General features: G+C 51.9%; 1 protein-coding gene across 2 annotated transcripts; it reads right to left on the bottom strand.

Moving 5' to 3' along the window:
- Nucleotides 1–288: 288 nt before the first annotated feature.
- Nucleotides 289–14,580, bottom strand: rnf216 (ring finger protein 216). Of its 2 annotated transcripts, none has more exons than XM_067233531.1 (17): nt 14,507–14,580; nt 13,464–13,595; nt 13,215–13,342; nt 11,669–12,919; nt 11,461–11,537; nt 11,135–11,237; nt 10,827–10,988; nt 10,627–10,738; nt 10,417–10,553; nt 9,939–9,989; nt 9,188–9,325; nt 8,928–9,076; nt 8,750–8,828; nt 4,862–4,959; nt 3,309–3,531; nt 1,968–2,037; nt 289–1,068 (listed from the first exon to the last, which is right to left on the bottom strand). In XM_067233531.1, exons 2-17 carry the CDS (start codon nt 13,525–13,527, stop codon nt 767–769), a joined length of 3,144 nt encoding a protein of 1,047 aa, XP_067089632.1. In that variant the 5' UTR covers nt 13,528–13,595; nt 14,507–14,580; the 3' UTR covers nt 289–766. The 2 variants fall into 2 exon arrangements, with proteins under 2 accessions (XP_067089632.1, XP_067089634.1); XM_067233533.1 differs by having other exon boundaries at nt 14,483–14,560.
- Nucleotides 14,581–14,871: the final 291 nt, after the last annotated feature.

Here is a 14,871-nt window from a genome sequence, read left to right on the forward strand (position 1 = left end):
TTGATTTGTCACAATAACCTCCCTCATCTCCAGTGACATCACCAACTCTCTCTGCCCAGTGATTGGTGGAGTGGCAGCTCTGACAGAGACTGGAAGACCACCGTGATGTGATTGGTGAAGACAGAATCGCTCTTGAATGGCTGTTCTGTCGTGAGTCAGGCTTTTCTCTGGAGTGAAAACTGTAACCATCCAGAACTGTTCGTCCTTCACGACACGGCAAAGAAACAACACTAACATGAGATGAACAACAACTTGTTTGAACTTGACACCACACAAACAACAAGCAGGTAGAAGTGTGGAAACAAGAACGTTTATTAAGCAGAAACAGCACTCTCATTTTTATACAGAACAATTTTGTGACTTCCTTAATCAAAAATATCTTTATTCCAGTAAAGAGGTCTGGTTGGCTGCGAACTGTCAGGCCTTCGCAGAACGTGCAGAGTTCAGCCCACCCACAGAAGAGTACAAAAAGAAAACTGAAGGGTTCTCCAGAGTAAAGGCAGAGAACTGCCTCTGTTCAAGGCAGAGAACTGCCTCTGTTCAAGGCAGAGAACTGCCTCTGTTCAAGGCAGAGAACTGCCTCTGTTCAAGGCAGAGACCTGCCTCTGTACAAGGCAGAGACCTGCCTCTGTTCAAGGCAGAGAACTGCCTCTGTTCAAGGCAGAGAACTGCCTCTGTTCAAGGCAGAGAACTGCCTCTGTTCAAGGCAGAGACCTGCCTCTGTACAAGGCAGAGACCTGCCTCTGTTCAAGGCAGAGTGTGCGTGCTAGAAGCGTCTGTAGTACTGGTGCGGGGGCCCGTAGTGCATGGGCAGGTTCAGCTCCACGTTGTTGTTGAGGTTGTAGTTGAAGGGACGCAGGTGGGGGTTGGGGGGAACGTACAGGGGGATCAGCAGCCGGGCCTGGGGCGGGGCCGGAGGGAGGACCACCTGCGGGGGCACCACCTGCGGGGGCACCAATAGGGGAGCTCGGACTGCTGGGGGGGGAGGAGGGGCGGGGCCGATCTGGGCAGGAGGGCCGATCCGTGGTTGCTTGGCAGCCGGTGGGCCGACTCTCTTTGCTGAATTCTCTGCGTGTGAACGAGGGAAGGGGGAGACAAGAGAGTCAGGAACACGTCCACACAGCAGAGCATGCAGGGTTCAGGAACACGTCCACACAGCAGAACATGCAGGGTTCAGGAACACGTCCACACAGCAGAACATGCAGGGGTCAGGAACACGTCCACACAGCAGAGCATGCAGGGGTCAGGAACACGTCCACACAGCAGAGCATGCAGGGTTCAGGAACACGTCCACACAGCAGAGCATGCAGGGGTCAGGAACACGTCCACACAGCAGAGCATGCAGGGGTCAGGAACACGTCCACACAGCAGAGCATGCAGGGGTCAGGAACACGTCCACACAGCAGAGCATGCAGGGGTCAGGAACACGTCCACACAGCAGAGCATGCAGGGGTCAGGAACACGTCCACACAGCAGAGCATGCAGGGGTCAGGAACACGTCCACACAGCAGAGCATGCAGGGTTCAGGAACACGTCCACACAGCAGAGCATGCAGGGGTCAGGAACACGTCCACACAGCAGAGCATGCAGGGGTCAGGAACACGTCCACACAGCAGAACATGCAGGGGTCAGGAACACGTCCACACAGCAGAGCATGCAGGGGTCAGGAACACGTCCACGCAGCAGAGCATGCAGGGGTCAGGAACACGTCCACACAGCAGAGCATGCAGGGGTCAGGAACACGTCCACACAGCAGAGCATGCAGGGGTCAGGAACACGTCCACACAGCAGAACATGCAGGGGTCAGGAACACGTCCACACAGCAGAGCATGCAGGGGTCAGGAACACGTCCACACAGCAGAGCATGCAGGGGTCAGGAACACGTCCACACAGCAGAGCATGCAGGGGTCAGGAACACGTCCACACAGCAGAACATGCAGGGGTCTAACGCGAGTGTTGATACTGACCTGCACTCTTTTTGTTGAGTTCTGTCTCTCCCTCCTTCTGGATCTCCTGAATGATGCGTTCATCATCTTGCTACACACACACAAACACACATCAGTTTACAAAACACAGTCAGATAATGCACAGTATGATTGCTGCCAATAACCTTGCAGAACTAGCAGGGTTTCTGCCTTGGGTAAATAAATGTTTATCCCATCTTTCCAGGGTCAGTAACTCTGGGCCAGGTCGAGGCTGTGTGAGCAGCCTGCAGGGTCAGTAACTCTGGGCCAGGTCTAGGCTGTGTGAGCAGCCTGCAGGGTCAGTAACTCTGGGCCAGGTCGAGGCTGTGTGAGCAGCCTGCAGGGTCAGTAACTCTGGGCCAGGTCTAGGCTGTGTGAGCAGCCTGCAGGGTCAGTAACTCTGGGCCAGGTCTAGGCTGTGTGAGCAGCCTGCAGGGTCAGTAACTCTGGGCCAGGTCTAGGCTGTGTGAGCAGCCTGCAGGGTCAGTAACTCTGGGCCAGGTCGAGGCTGTGTGAGCAGCCTGCAGGGTCAGTAACTCTGGGCCAGGTCGAGGCTGTGTGAGCAGCCTGCAGGGTCAGTAACTCTGGGCCAGGTCTAGGCTGTGTGAGCAGCCTGCAGGGTCAGTAACTCTGGGCCAGGTCTAGGCTGTGTGAGCAGCCTGCAGGGTCAGTAACTCTGGGCCAGGTCTAGGCTGTGTGAGCAGCCTGCAGGGTCAGTAACTCTGGGCCAGGTCTAGGCTGTGTGAGCAGCCTGCAGGGTCAGTAACTCTGGGCCAGGTCTAGGCTGTGTGAGCAGCCTGCAGGGTCAGTAACTCTGGGCCAGGTCTAGGCTGTGTGAGCAGCCTGCAGGGTCAGTAACTCTGGGCCAGGTCTAGGCTGTGTGAGCAGCCTGCACAGTGGGAGCTGGTCCAGACAGTAATCCAGCTGGGACACCTCCTGCTGGAAGGCCTGTTTGTTTCTGTGTGTCACTGAGGCAAGGATGTGAGGTGTGTGCTAACAGGATGTGAGGTGTGTGCTAACAGGAAGAGGGGTAACTGCATGGGATGTGAGGTGTGTGCTAACAGGATGTGAGGTAACTGCATGGGATGTGAGGTAACTGCATGGGATGTGAGGTGTGTGCTAACATGAAGAGGGGTAACTGCATGGGATGTGAGGTGTGCGAACAGGATGTGAGGTGTGTGCTAACAGGAAGAGGGGTAACTGCATGGGATGATACAGCAGTGCCGTGTCCATGGTAACTGATCTCACTCAGCCAGAGCACGTATGTTAGTGTGTGTGAGAGTGTGTGGTGTGTGTGAGAGAATGTGTGTTTTCTGTGTGTGTGTGTGTAGGTGTGTGTGTTACCGTTGGGTCCGTCCAGAGGGAGCATTTGCGGCACTGCCTGCAGGGGGCGCCAGGCGATCGGGCGTGTTGGCAGAAGTGGTTGTAGCCACAGATAGGCTCGCGGCAGAGGTAGCACATGTAGCTTCCACAGCGACACCACATCCTGTTACAGCCCTCCGACTTGACCAGCCCCATCCCACACTTCACACACTTCCTGACCCGGGCCGCGGTCATGCGCTCCTCACTGGGGACCAGGGGACACGGGACAGCATCAGGATATATACACACCCTCATACTGGGGACAGCATCAGGATATATACACACCCTCATACTGGGGACAGCATCAGGATATATACACACCCTCATAATGGGGACAGCATCAGGATATATACACACCCTCATAATGGGGACAGCATCAGGATATATACACCACCTCATACTGGGGACAGCATCAGGATATATACACACCCTCATAATGGGGACAGCATCAGGATATATACACACCCTCATACTGGGGACAGCATCAGGATATATACACACCCTCATACTGGGGACAGCATCAGGATATATACACCACCTCATACTGGGGACAGCATCAGGATATATACACACCCTCATAATGGGGACAGCATCAGGATATATACACACCCTCATAATGGGGACAGCATCAGGATATATACACACCCTCATAATGGGGACAGCATCAGGATATATACACACCCTCATAATGGGGACAGCATCAGGATATATACACCACCTCATACTGGGGACAGCATCAGGATATATACACACCCTCATAATGGGGACAGCATCAGGATATATACACACCCTCATAATGGGGACAGCATCAGGATATATACACACCCTCATACTGGGAACAGCATCAGGATATATACACCACCTAATACTGGGAACAGCATCAGGATATATACCATCTCATACTGGGTTGTGTTGACATCTAGGGAGAGACCTGTAAGATCTGTGCTACCTAGCAGGTGTACAAATAATCCAACTCTGGGGTGGACTAGTCAGGCCTGTAATATCTGTCAGACGGATCTGGGATTGACTAGTCAGGCCCACTGGATGATCTCTCTAACAGACTTGTGGTCTGTCTGTGGAACAGGAAGTGCGCGGCTTTCTGGACAGCAACAACAGGACGCTCTGCCTAAGTGTCTGTAGAGACAGGAAGCAGCTGTCTGCTGCACTTCCTCTCCGAGCGTCCTGGAAACAGAGACCCGCCCCGCCTCCTCCAGGTCAGGGGTCAGACTAGGGAGCAAGCAGGGTACTGCTTGTATAAGCATTAGGGGTGAGATTCTTTCGGTACCTCAAAATTAGAATCGATTGTTGGGGTCAAAAATCACTAAAAAATGTTTATATATTTTTTATACTAAAAAAGGAAAAAAATATTAAATAACATTACAAAAAATCGAATGAATTGCGATTCAAATGTGAATCGATTTTTCCCCCCACCCCTAATAAGCATCATGGGTACAACGCTCTGGATAAAAGAATGAATGAATCACATTATGAACACAGTGGCTCCACACTCCTATGGCTGAATGTTAGACACTCACAAGAGCACCCGCATGCGGATCTCATCCCTCTCCAGGACCTGGTCACATGACTTCCCCACATGCTGCTTCCACTGCACATGACACTTCCTGCAGCTCTCCTGCAGAGAGGGGAGGGAAGAGAGAGAGATGGCATTTCAGTCCAGTTCATTTCAATTCGTTGGAACCGTTTTTAAAGCATCATGTAGTGGTATATTGCAGGGGACATGTTGTCTCTGTCTGTCCTCCCTGAACACTTCTAGTCTCACATCTCATCTCTGTTCAGATCCACTCTCTCTCTCTCTCTCTCTCTTTCTCTCTCTCTCCCCGTCTCTCTCTCCTTCTCTGTCTCTCTCTCCTTCTCTGTCTCTCTCTCCTTCTCTGTCTCTCTCTCTCTCTCCCCGTCTCTCTCTCCTTCTCTGTCTCTCTCTCCTTCTCTGTCTGTCTCTCTCTCTCTCTGTCTCTCTCTCTCTCTCTGTCTCTCTCTCTCTCTCTCCTTCTCTGTCTCTCTCTCCTTCTCTGTCTCTCTCTCTCTCTCCCCGTCTATCTCTCCTTCTCTGTCTCTCTCTCTCTCTCTCTCTCTCTCTCTCTCTCTCTCTCTCTCTCTCTCTCTGTCTCTCTCTCTCTGTCTCTCTCACTCTCTCTGTCTCTCCATGCTGCTGAAGCTACCGCTGCAGCTTGACAAAGAAGACGGCTAGGTGTGGCTGTGTGTGTGTGGCTGTGTGTGTGTGTGTGGCTGTGTGTGTGTGTGTGTGGCTGTGCGTGTGTGTGGCTGTGTGTGTGTGAGCTTCAGTGCGTCTGACTGCAGCAAGAGTGGGATTCATTCGGCACACACTACGTGGTTGCCTAGTAACAGCATTTCCATCCCCTTCGTCTCCGTGGCGCCGGGCCCGATGTCTTGCACCTCCGTTGAAGGTTATCACGCCAGACGCTCTCATTACCCACACACGCGCACACACACGCATGCATGCATGGATGCCCACAAAGCAACAACTAACAATTGTCAAACAAAACTGTTTATATTTCAGTTTATATAAAAGTATAGTATATATAGTATAGAAAATATTGTATTATAAATATACATTATCAATATTCATGAGTATGGCATATGACAGATACTACTGCAGAGAATGTATCCATGACAACACCCCTGATCTGATCCCTGAACAGGAAGTTCATCTCAAGGCTGTGGTGAGCCTTGATGTCCATCGCCCTGACGACCAGGGACTGTTAGTCTCCAGGACTCCCAACACTGAATGTCCCAGTCATGCAGCCATGCCATCATGTGCATGATGGTGAAAGACAGGTTCAACACATTAGACGCGCACACACACACACAGTCATAGCCAAACTCATAGTTAACCACCCCCCCTAGTGGTGGGTTAAGAGAGAGAGAGAGAGAGAGAGAGAGAGAGAGAGAGAGAGAGAGAGAGAGAGAGAGAGAGAGAAAAAAAGAGAGAGAGAGAGAGAGAAAAAGAGAGAGAGAGAGAGAGAGAAAAAGAGAGTGTGAGTGAGCCAGTCAGAGAGAGAGAAAAACAGTCAGAGTGACTGGCAAGAATACGAGGAACATCTCCTCTTATAGAGCGTCTAAAAATACAGCAGTAGCCACGCCCCCCCCCCCCCTGCCCACACGGTCACCTGACCGGGGCGTGGCTACCTGGGAACGCTGTGGCAGAAACCACTTCCTCAAACCAACACGACAGCACACACACCTGAGTTACAACGCTGGAGCCAAATGCCACACACTGCCCATCACACAGACTGAGAGAGAAGCAGACTCCCACTTCTTCCTGGTCTCTGAAGACAAGGTGCCAAAGTACATTTGGATGATTACATTAGCTATGGGTGTGATATACATGCAACTGTGAAGCCCTTTATAACCCTGCTTGTAAAGCTATATATTATAAGTGTGCTAGAAGCAAACCAAGCACCTTGACAACCTCTCACAGCTTCCACGTTGTCACTAGAGATGAACCCCTCCCTGCACTCTCTCTCTCTCCATTCATACATCAGCCCTCTCTTCTCTTCCCTCCCTCCCTCTGTCTGTCTGTCTTCCTCTGGATTCTCTTCATTCATACTTCCCCCCTCCCCTCCCTCCTCTCTCTCTTCCCCCCTCTCCTCTCTCTTCCCCCCTCCCTCCCTCCTCTCTCTCTCTTCCCCCCTCCTCTCCCTCCTCTCTCTCTCTTCCCCCCTCCCCTCCCTCCTCTCTCTCTCTCTCTTCCTCCATCTCCATTCATACCTCCTCTTCCCCTCTCTGCGGCAGCCCTTATAAGGCAGCAGAAGACATTTACACAGTGTCTGATTGGGGGGCTGGAGTGTGTGTCTGTTGGTCTGTCTGAAGGGTGTTGGCTCTGTATATAGATCTACAGTCACAACGCAAGGCACTGGGAAAGAGAATGTGATAAAGAGAGAGGGGGGAAAGAGAGAAAGTGATCGAGAGAGAGAGAAGGTGCTAAAGAGAGGGGGGAAAGAGAGGGCAGGGCTGTACATCATGTCTGAACATGATCTCTGAATGCATAGAGGAATGCAGCATAATGATTGACAGCTCACACACACTCTCACCCACACATCGGAATCCTGTCCATGCTAACAGTGGACTCACAGCCCTGAAGCAGCAGGAACCAGCATGTCCACACCTCTCCACGACCACATATGGAACACATTAACTTGAGTGTGTGTGTGCACGTGTGTGTGCACGTGTGTGTGTGCACGTGTGCTCATGCATGTGTGGGGAGTCAGGTGGCTGAGCGGTTAGGGAATCGGGCTAGTAATCCGAAGGTCGCTGGTTTGATTCCCGGCTGTGCAAAATGACGTTGTGTCCTTGGGCAAGGCACTTCACCCTACTTGCCTCGGGGGAATGTCCCTGTACTTATTGTAAGTCGCTCTGGATAAGAGCGTCTGCTAAATGACTAAATGTAAATGCATGTGTCTGTTCGTCAGACACGGCCAGGGGAGGAGATCTGGGTCAAACAGGATCTGAACCACATTTGAAACAGAAGACAAGTGTGTCCAGCCAATCAGAGGGAAGCAGGAGAAAGCGTGTCAGTTACATAACCGTACCCCGCCCCTCCAAAGGGCTGCAGGGTCTACTGTAGGAGGGGAAGAGACCCATCCAGGGTACTGGGGTCTGGGAAGAGCCCTCCAGGGTACTGGGGTCTGGGTCGACTACAGGAGCATCAGACTGACCTCATCATATACTGTAACCCTCTCCTCTTCTGATGGGTGCTAGCAGCAGTCTACACTTCCACTCTGAGGGCCAGCTCCCCCTCCCCCTCTCTCTCAAAGGTCAGGTTGAGGGTGGAGTCTCAGGGAAGGCAGATGCATGACTCCACAGAGAGGAGGAGTTCTACACATCTAGAGGATGTTGTGTATGAGACACAGACGTGTGCAATGTGAAGTAAGAAGCAGCCAACATGGAGCTCTGGCTCCACCTACAGGTCAAAGAATGTAACTGCAGTGGTGGAGAGGTCATGAACCTTACAATACTAAAAGACCCCCTCTTACACCATCCTCCTGACATCTCCCTCTCTCTCTTGCTCTCTCACGCACAGTCACTGGAAAATTACTGGAATTCTCAAACCAATTAGGAACTTCTCTGTTCCCAACGCCCCCTCCAAATGTCATCATTTCTAGACTCATATCAGTGAAGGGTCGGGCCGTGCCCCTGAGGCAGGGCTGACTAATAACCACACAGCCGTTCCACTGACACACAATCTTTATAACACACAACCAGTCTTGGCAAGACTCTCCCACCACAACATTCCTCATAGAGAGCGAGAGCCTCAGGGACCTATGAAAATCTCTCTCTGTCTCTCTGTTTCTCTGTCTCTCTCTCGGAACTTCATGTAAAAACAGATCGTATCTACATATCTAATCCATCCTAGTAGCCCTGGTCCGAGTGGTGCTGCTCACCTTCCTGCAGCGGGGGTTGGGACAACTGAACAGAGACACACCCGGGTCCAGCAGAGCTGGGAAGTTACAGGACGGACACCTAACAGGAGGAGAGGAGATTAAGGAGAGGAGATCTCATCATGTAATAGCGTCACTCACATACTGTCTCCAACACACACACACACACACACACACGTACCGTACTAGTTCGTCAGCGCAGGTGGCAGCTACGGCCTCTTCGGCCTGTCTCTCGTAGTATTTACCCAGAATGCTCTCTGGCAGGACCTTCTCCAGCTCACACACTGGGAAGGAGCAGGGGCAGCCCCCCTCCATGCAGCTCAGCTCCGACTGCAACACACACACACACGCACACACTTTAAACACAGTGAACAGATTGAGACTGGTCTAAACAACCAAACCGACCCAAACATAAAGAGTGAAACACACACAGTCACGTACCCTTCCAGAGCCGAACACTGCCTCCTGGGCGTACTTGACCAGACACTCTTTACAGAACAGATGACCGTCGGAGCACTGGGTCATCTTCTCAAACGCAAACTCCCCACAGCAGCAGCCACACTCGATCAGCTGGCCGTCCTACACACACACACACACACACACACAGTTAGAGCTCTCGCCTCTACACACAGCACCACACACATATGCTTCCCTCTCTACCTTACACACACATCATGATATACACACACTCCTTTCCTCTCCGCCCCCCCCCCCCCCCCCCCATCTCTGGCTGTCTCACAAAAACAAACATCTCTCTCACACACATAAAGCTAAGTCAGTAATGTGAGAGGGCAGAGAGAGCGGGCAGAGAGAGCAGAGAGAGCGGGCAGAGAGAGGGCAGAGAGCAGAGAGAGAGGGCAGAGAGAGGGCAGAGAGAGCAGAGATAGAGGGCAGAGAGAGCGGGCTGAGAGAGCGGGCAGAGAGAGGGCAGAGAGAGCAGAGAGAGCGGGCAGAGAGAGGGCAGAGAGAGCGGGCAGAGAGAGCAGAGAGAGCGGGCAGAGAGAGGGCAGAGAGAGCAGAGAGAGCGGGCAGAGAGAGGGCAGAGTGAGCAGAGAGAGCGGGTAGAGAGAGGGCAGAGAGAGCGGGCAGAGAGAGGGCAGAGTGAGCAGAGAGAGCGGGTAGAGAGAGGGCAGAGAGAGCGGGCAGAGAGAGGGCAGAGAGAGGGCAGAGAGAGCAGAGGTGGGCTGCCTACCTTCTCGTACTGCTCTTCATTCACTTGCAGAGCCAAGAGGAAGTCCTCATGCTGGAGAGACGATGCAGCGAGGGAAGGACAAGGAGACAGACAGGAAATGACATCACGCTGATAAAACCAGTCAGCTACACCTCAGGGTGACACCTTTCAAATATGATGCCAAGACAACAATCTTTCTTTGCTTGAGTTCAAAAGGATTCCAACCAAGGACACAACGTCAGTTGGCTGAGCGGTGAGGGAGTCGGGCTAGTAATCCGAAGGTTGCCAGTTCGATTCCCTGTCATGCAAACTGAGTGTGTCCTTGGGCAAGGCACTTCACCCTACTTGCCTCGGGGGAATGTCCCTGTACTTACTGTAAGTCGCTCTGGATAAGAGCGTCTGCTAAATGACTAAATGTAAAATATACCCCCATCTCAGAGGCATTTTAAATCCTCTTAATGTGGTCCTCCGGTGTGTGTGTGTGTGTGGTGTGGTCCACCTCTGCTTGTTCCTTGGTCTTCTGCTGGTAGAAGGAGACCTCCTTCTGCAGAGAAGGTTCTAGAGCAGTACTAAAGGTTCTGCAGCCTCGCCGGTCCTTCTCCAGGAAGAACATCCTCTTGGAGAACTTAGCTGAGCCTAGAAAAAGGAGCAGGACTGAGCGCTCTGTGAGTGTGTGTGTGTGTGTGTGTGTGAGAGAGCGAGGATGTACCGTGTTCGAACAGGAAGTCGATGTAGCAGCGCTCTGATGAGTCTCTTCTTCTGCGCTTCTTCCCTGAGGGGTCTGCTACCTCCTGCCACTTCTTCAGGGCTTCACATAAGGCCTGGAGCACAGGGACCGCAGCTCATGCACACGTGTGTGTGTGTGTATATATATATATGTGTGTGTGTGTGTGAGCAGGAACACAGTACCTTGCGTGTGATTGCATAGTGTCCCTTGAGAGCGTTGAGCGCCCACTTGATGTCGAGGCAGCTGAGCATTCGGAAGTCTCCCATGAGGAGGTCTGCAGCCTGCATCAGTGTCTCTGGTCCCACCGGCCCCAGCCTGGCGTAGTCAAACAGGTCCTCACTCACCTAAACACACACACACAGCAACACCAAATATCTCAAGACAAATACAACTTACTTACAATACAATTCTCTCTTTTCTCTATAACACAAACAGTGAGACACGTGTATACCTGTCTGTCTCTGTCGTGCTGCTAACCTGCTGGGCCTACCTGTGTGTGTGTGTTGCTGGCTTCCAGAAGGATGCTGCTCTGAGAAGATGCTGTGCTTTCTCTCTGAGGATATCCTGGGTTCTCCAGGAGCATGTTACACACACTGGCACAGAGCACAGCACAGAAGTGTTACACACACTCACACATTCACTCACACACTCACTCACACACTCACTCACACATTCACACACTCACTCACACACTCTCACACACACACACACACACACACACACACACACACACACACACACACACACACACACACACACACACACACACTTATCGAGGAAGTTCCTGACCCATCATGTGGTGGTAAAGGTGCTTACTCATTCAAATCTTTGATATCGTTCTGCTGGATCAACTCTGCTACGTAGTTCTCCTGGACATCAGGGAGTAGGTCCAACTGAGAGGAGGAGACAAGAGAGGAGAGAAGGGAAGAGAGGGTCAAGACAGGAGCCAGGAGAAGGAAGAGGAGATGGTGGCTTAGTGGGCGAGCAAGAGAGTGAGAGAGAGACAGAGATCATCACTACTCACCACCCCCTGGACCAGAGCTCTGACATGTGGAGGCACTGACCCATCCTCCCCCTGGCCCCACCGTGGTGCTGAGGGCCCTGGCCTCTCCTCCTCCAGCCTGGGCATGGCTGCTGGAGCTGGAGGGTTGGGGGCTGGGCCTAAGGCTGGGGCATTAGCGGCTAGGGTTAAGGCTGGGCCTAAGGCCAGGGCTGGGGGGTTAGGTTGCACCACAGGGTTTGCCCCTTCTGGATGGGAAACAGTGGCTACTGGGTCAAGGTTTGGCACTGGCTGGTAGACCACTACCACCTGAGGCTCCAGGGGAGGCACCCCCCGTTTCTGTCCCCACTGTGGAGCTCTGTCCTGGGTGTTAGGGTTGGGCTGTGCCCCTGCTGCAGCCTGGCTGCCCAGGGTAATCCGATGGCCGGTTTCTGGGGGTCCCAGTCGCTCTGGAGCAGCTGCAATCAGCACAGTGGGTGCCATCGCAGCGCTGGGGGTCTGGGGTCTGGGGCCCTGGGGTCTGTGCTGGGGGGGGGGCCTGAGAAACTGAGGATGAACCTGAGGACCCCAAATTAACCGAGCCTGCTGTAGAATTTGTCTGGGTCGAGGGTGGGAGAGGGTGCTAGGCTGGGTCTCTGTCAATACCACTTCTTCCGTGGGAGGTGTAGTCAGAGGCTGGGTGGATGTGGATGGTCCAGGCTGGGGCTGGGTCGATGTGGAGGGTCCAGGCTGGAGCTCAGTGGATGTGCAGGGTCCAGGCTGGGGATGGGTGGATGTGGATGGTCCAGGATGGGGCTGGGTGGATGTGGAGGGTCCAGGCTGGAGCTCAGTGGATGTGGGGGGTTCAGGCTGGGGCTGGGTGGATGGTCCAGGCTGGGGCTGGGTGGATGTGGAGGGTCCAGGCTGGGGCTGGGTGGATGGTCCAGGCTGGGGCTGGGTGGATGGTCCAGGCTGGGGCTGGGTGGATGTGGAGGGTCCAGGCTGGGGCTGGGTGGAAGTGGAGGGTCCAGGCTGGGGCTGGGTGGAAGTGGAGGGTCCAGGCTGGGGCTGGGTGGATGTGGAGGGTCCAGGCTGGGGCTGGGTGGATGTGGAGGGTCCAGGCTGGGGCTGGGTCTGAGCTCGGATCAGAGGTCTGATTTGGGTGGTGTTGGTCTGTGCGTCTCTGGAGGGTGTCACTGTAGACCTTGCTCTGGAGAATGCAGATGCATGTCCTGAGGACCTGGTCCACGCTGCAGCTGGGCGAATCATACGCCTTCTCACTGGAGCCATGCTGGGCTGCAGGAAGAGAGAAAGGCAAACAGAATGAGACTGGCTCAACAGAACGGGCTCAACAGAACTGGGAGTTAGATGTCTGCGTGAGATCTTAACTGATGATGCACATAACAGTAATTCAGAAGCTACTCTTTTACAAAGGAAAAAGGTGCCATATATACTAGATGTATGCATGTGTGTGCATGTATGTCGGTTAATTAACATCAAACATCAACTGTTTAAAGAAACTCAGTGCTGCTCTTGGTTGCATTTGAAAAAGGCAATCATGGCTTCCTTTTAGGACGTGGGCTCAGGCTACCTCGAGGATGCTGACATCATCGTCATGCTCGTCCGGGACCAGCACAGGCCCGCCCGGCACCAGCTGCAGCGGCTCCTCGTCAGAGTCGTCTGAGATGGTGATGAAAGCCCGTCTGCGGGCCCTACGGCCTGCACAAACAGGATTAACCAGGTCAGTTAGGATTCACCTACTTTGTGTTACAATGACATAAACCTGACTATGCATGTGCTTAGTGTGTATTGAGAGGGCGTGTCTAGGAGGAGGTGTAACCTTGGCTACGGTGAAGGTTGAAGCTGGCCAGATGAATAACATCGTCATCTTCTCCATTTGCCATTTTCCAGGCTCCCTGAGTCCACCTGCGGATACTCTCTCTACCCAGCACTCACGTCACAACCATCCCTTCTACAAAACAACACACGCGTTAATACAGCAGTCCCCATGGTTTTCAGACGGGTGCACCTGTCATCATTATCATCGAGTATTCGGTACACAACAAAATAGGGATTACGGTGACAGTTAAAACGGTAAGTAAGCTGTCATGATTGGTCCACGACACAATTCGCTTTTTATCGAACGGAAACACGTTCCGAATGTATGCAAATGACTCAAGCACCACTGTTGAAACTGCAACTGTTGACGAAATCACTAGCTCGTTTCACTAGCAATGACAATCGCCTGTGGATTGCAACTTGCTCGGTAAGTGGATGAGCAGTTAGCTCCATAATGTGTCCACTACTAGTACTAGTTTCACATTCCCTTGAACTCATCACCTCTGTCACGTTCTTGGCAACAAATACGCCACTTGTCCGCTTACGACCACTCACAGCGACGGATAGATAACTAATCTAACGTTGCAGAAACGTTCATTTCAAATGTTGCTTGCGTAACGTTGGCAAGATAGCTAAACAACTAGCTAAGCTGATGACCCATCTACGTTCACAAACCATCAACAACATGTAGCTAGCTAAGTACAAACAAACCTAGCTATAACATGTACAGTAGTCTATGTATTTTTTTAATACAGCAACGTAGCATCGTAATTTTGAACTTATTCTCTCAACTTATTCTGTCACTGCACTCAAATGTGTCAAGTTTGTAGCTAGACAGCTATGCTAGTATACTAGCTGAGTGATGCTAACTGGAAAGCTGGCTAGCTAGCTACAGTAGGCTAATTGTGTTAACGTGTTCCTAGCTAGCGGTGAAGTACAGAAACAGATAATACTCTTATCGCTAATGTCTTGTAATGGTGGTTGTGTTTTACAAAATACATTACAGAAAACCAAACATACTTCGGACTATAAAACGTCACTTGCCCATATACGTTTTCTTGATCGACTGATAATCACCGGACCTCGAAACAAAACTGCCAAAACAAGAGAATGTGTCCGGATTGCGTCACACGCACACTACGTAAGGGGGCGGGGATCAGAGTACTCGCAGTTTCAGTTGTTCTCCATTACACACTAAAATAAAACTATACACACAATTCTGAAAACGTTAAGTTCGTGTATGAACAATAAGACTCCAGACTGATATAAGCACAAATGTGCACTGTATCCGATTCTGATACAATGATAGCGTCAATTCAATATTTACATTATATATTCACGGTATTGTATTACAATATGGCAACAGTCTTTTTGCTGTCCCGTACAATTGCAATAAAAAAAAGAAACGT

Source organism: Osmerus mordax, chromosome 3 (assembly GCF_038355195.1).
Source record: "Osmerus mordax isolate fOsmMor3 chromosome 3, fOsmMor3.pri, whole genome shotgun sequence".
Taxonomy (NCBI): Eukaryota; Metazoa; Chordata; class Actinopteri; order Osmeriformes; family Osmeridae; genus Osmerus; species Osmerus mordax.

Bases quoted from the DNA above. Each gene is read 5' to 3' on its own strand.
- rnf216 (XM_067233531.1), bottom strand. From the start codon at position 13,527: ATGGCAAATGGAGAAGATGACGATGTTATTCATCTGGCCAGCTTCAAC. The intron at 10,554-10,626 runs GTACATCCTCGC...TCCTTTTTCTAG, and splicing joins CGACTTCCTGTTCGAACACG to GCTCAGCTAAGTTCTCCAAG. The intron at 4,960-8,749 runs GTGAGCAGCACC...CCCTCTCTGCAG, and splicing joins CCAACCCCCGCTGCAGGAAG to GAGAGCTGCAGGAAGTGTCA.